The sequence below is a fragment of the Gossypium hirsutum genome, chromosome A10 (genome assembly GCF_007990345.1).
Source record: "Gossypium hirsutum isolate 1008001.06 chromosome A10, Gossypium_hirsutum_v2.1, whole genome shotgun sequence".
Taxonomy (NCBI): Eukaryota; Viridiplantae; Streptophyta; class Magnoliopsida; order Malvales; family Malvaceae; genus Gossypium; species Gossypium hirsutum.
Genome location: NC_053433.1, coordinates 98,326,147 through 98,329,912, shown reverse-complemented (window position 1 = coordinate 98,329,912; position 3,766 = coordinate 98,326,147). Strand labels below are relative to the sequence as shown.

The 3,766-nt window shown below is 36.2% G+C and overlaps 1 protein-coding gene across 2 annotated transcripts; it reads left to right on the top strand.

The window, feature by feature from the left end:
* Positions 1-362: 362 nt before the first annotated feature.
* On the top strand, positions 363-3,566 carry LOC107896650 (uncharacterized). 2 transcript variants are annotated; one of them, XR_001683802.2, is made up of 3 exons: positions 363-1,205; positions 2,360-2,439; positions 2,593-3,559. XR_001683802.2 is itself a non-coding variant. In XM_041079315.1 (2 exons), exon 1 carries the CDS (start codon positions 568-570, stop codon positions 1,186-1,188), a length of 621 nt encoding a protein of 206 aa, XP_040935249.1. In that variant the 5' UTR covers positions 363-567; the 3' UTR covers positions 1,189-1,205; positions 2,360-3,566. The 2 variants fall into 2 exon arrangements, 1 of the variants encoding a protein (XP_040935249.1); XM_041079315.1 differs by having other exon boundaries at positions 2,360-3,566.
* The last annotated feature ends 200 nt before the right edge of the window (positions 3,567-3,766 follow it).

Sequence of the window (3,766 nt, the reverse complement as noted above, 5' to 3'; positions counted from 1 at the left end):
TACTAATTTTTATGTAGAAAAAATAAAATATAATTTGAATCCTAATACAAATTCGACCGCAATGATTTTATCTCAAATTATTTTTACTAATAATAGTTACACCGAGTACTTAAGAGAAATCTTTTTGTACAATCTTACAATAAGACGAATATTTTTATTGTAATTATTAATGTGATATATTGCATAATTAATTGATATCATATATATATATTAATTGTATCTAATTTATTAGAATAATATCATATCATATATTTCCTTTTTTAGTTTGCATTATAAATAAGGTAGGTTTCCTCAAATTTATTTGGTAAGTTGGTAAGAGTAATCATAAGTCAACCATTGCCACATATGAACAACACCTGTCCGAGCCGCCTTGTAAAACAAAAACACGTTGCCATTTTGCTATTATTTTTGGTTCATCATTGTCTTTAGCTTCTCTCCACAAAATTCCCAAATTCGATTCCAACTTCCCTTCCCCATTCCACACCTTCAATTCAATTATTCCCTAGATCCCCAAAAATTTTCCCTTCCCAATTTCATTTCAATTCATTCCCTTTCCTTGTTTACCTAATGGACCTCTCTTTAATTTGCGACACGCTAACTGTAGCCACTTCCAAAGGTGTAGGGTTTGCCAAATTCATTCTCGATCGCCACCATCACATCGCTGGAAACGGTTGCCTTTCCCTTTCTTCCGACTCATCCTCCGATAACGTTGGAATTCTCCATGTTACCGCCGGAATCACCCCTGTTGACGCCATTGCACCTCCTCCGACCAAGCCTAGTTCATATAAGACATTACCTCGAACTCTCCTCCGCAGAAGGCGTCGCACCAAGCGTAAGTTATACAGCGGGGATGACTCAAACGACGGCGAGATTTACGGATTCATCTTCGGCAGTGATGGCAACGATGGGTATGGTCCGTTTGGCGGTGGTGGCGGTGGTGGAGGGAGCAGTTGGGGCGGGAGTGGTTGGAATTTTGGTGGGTTTGGAGGGCAAAATTGGGACGAATCTTCTTCATCATCTCCGTTGACCTTTAATGCTATGGACTTTGTGTATGAGGTGATTTGCTGGATCGCGTTGTCGAATTGCGTGCATTTTGCGTTTAAGAAGGTGGTCAGAATCGTGGCAAATGGTATTGAGGAAGCTGGGGACAGGGAGAAGGTTCCGATGAGATTGGTTTCAGTTTGCTAATATGGAGTTCAATTGGGGTATTTAAAATTATTACCTTTTATGTATCAAATTCAAGTTCAATGTATATATGGCTGTATATACTCATCATTAACATGAATTGTTTATAGTTAGAATATCTTACTAGCTATTCTCATTGTTGCTATAATTATGCTGCTGTCGCTTATGTTTTTTGAAGAATGCAAAGGCAATGCTGTTCAATTGATTGTTAGAAAGTTTTTGTAGGTGTACTTCTCAAATATGTAGATGCCTCAGTGATTTTAAGTTTGTAGTGTCAACTTTAAGTTGTCAATGCCTTATGTTGTAAGCACTGGCGCAGTCATATTTCAGTCTTGACCCTTTTTAAAGGACAAGAGAAGCTTCATTTATGATCCAAAAAAGTATAGTTACTCTTAAGGGTTTGGCTCGAGAGTCTGCAGTTATTGTTCCATGGTCTAATATATTAAGGAGATAACGGATGGTCCTATAGCTCAAATAGATCCATGTGCCGAATTCATAACACCGACACCAAGAAGTAATAGAGAGATGCCATTTTTCAGTTTAAGTTTGATATTGGCCTCCACATTACACCATGCTTTGAAGGGTGTCAAAATGATTAACACATTATTTCCTTGTCCTCTCGAGTGGTCAGGGTGTTTAGATTTTAGTAGTCCTGTGATCTATATATTAGCTTTAAATTCTGAGGAATGACTTGCCCCATCAAGTAGATAAAGTAGGTTTGGGCCGTTGCCTTCAGGCGTTAGGACCTTTATATTGTTGTCTCTTCGCAAGGCGAAAAAAAAAAGCGCTAGCTTGAGTGAACTAAAGCTCTACTTGTATATTTGAGCTTTTACAAGCCTGTTTTTATACATAATATATAAAGCTTAAGATATATGGTAAACTCTAAATACGACATGCAATTTTCTTATCGATCAATATGCATGATTTTCTTATGGTCAATGTTTGTTTTTGAATGTTTATAGTTTTGATATAATCACTTCCTTATTAGTAAAGGTACTTCAAATGAAAACAGTGAAAAATAATATAAATTGAAGAGGAATTCGATCAAATGCTGTGTTTAGGCGCCTGCCTTGACAACACTGTTTGGCACCTTAGATAGATAGGCTGCACTTAATCTGTTCTGTTATATGGCATGGAAAATCTCTGATCAATTTGGGATGATTCCTTGGTCAAGTTTCCTATGTAAATGGAGATAGAAGAAGGAATGCAGAATTGAAGCTTACCATGTGCACCCCAACACTTCCACATGACGTGGTAAGTGGAATATCGTACTCTCGTTTTGCACATTTCCTGATGTTGCCCTTATGATTATTAACTTTAAGCACCGACTGATCTTTGGCACTCCTTATTGATCGTGTCTGCCATGTGGTTTTCCTCATCCATGCTGACCATGTCTTCTTTTTTCAGACTTGAAACTCTATATTAATAGAACAGGAGGAATATTGTGGGAAGTCTTCTGGTCCTTTATGACACGGTATTGGATTGCATATTATGTTGGAGATGAATCTGGGTTCTCAGGAGGAATATTGTCGGTGCTTTATACGTAACACTGCTGAAAAGCTGTTTTTATTCTCATGCTATGATAATCTCATATGGTTATATAGTTATCTCTGTGCCTATGCCCTTTTTTTTTTTTCCTTTTAACAAATAGTCTAAAAGTTCTCGTTTTGCAGTAATGTGGTGTTCTTTTAAATCTTAAAGTACATTAGTTTCTAATCCAGCAGAGAAAATAGACTGGTTAAGGCTGGTTGAGGAAAAGAATCAGGCTTAATCAACTTCATCATGAAGCTCAGCAACAATGAATGGGATTGAAGATGAGAGTTTGGTGTAATTTTGTGGGGGATTAAAGACGTAAATCTATAGATCTGGAAATCTGAAATGTACCTCTCAACATGTAACTTGGGAGTTGTCGCAGTTTCGCGGGTGGTACGAAACCTCATTTTCCATGAGGTGGTTTGGGTCTCTAATCAGTTGAGAACATGAACAGAGACGACAGTCAGGGGAGAGACAGATGGTGTATGCGCCTCTTTGAATTGAAATTACTACTCCTTTGGCCGAAGTTAGGTAGGGTGTTATGGCTATTTTGGGTCTTCTTCAAAAGTTAATCATCTAATCTTACTGCATAAATATGTTAACAACTACGTTTTAGCAACTCTAATGTACAATTAAATTAGTACAACACTCAAGAAAAATCGGATGAAAATCGAAAAGAACTAGACAATCCATTCGTGGTATATGCATATGGTGTAGTTGACACACATTGCAGTTGTAAATTGTGTGATCCAAACTTGGGTACTTTAATATTCGAGACTTCTACTTTTAATCAACAATACAAGGCCCAATCAGAAAAATTGAGAATTTAATTTTTAACTATAAAATGATAATGGAATTATTTGAAAATTTTTGTTAAGTTATTGAGTTATTAAGATTGTTTTTGTATCCTGTTTCTATTTACATTGTTTATACTAATTGAAAACTTACCTTTTCCTTCTATTCTAGAATTCAGTTTTTTTTTTCATGTAACAATTTTGAACGTAATGAATTTACATATCATAATCAAATAGTTCTATTCTCAGATTTT

Excerpts from the sequence above, each read along its gene's own strand:
- LOC107896650 (XM_041079315.1), top strand. The coding sequence starts at position 568 with ATGGACCTCTCTTTAATTTGCGACACGCTAACTGTAGCCACTTCCAAA.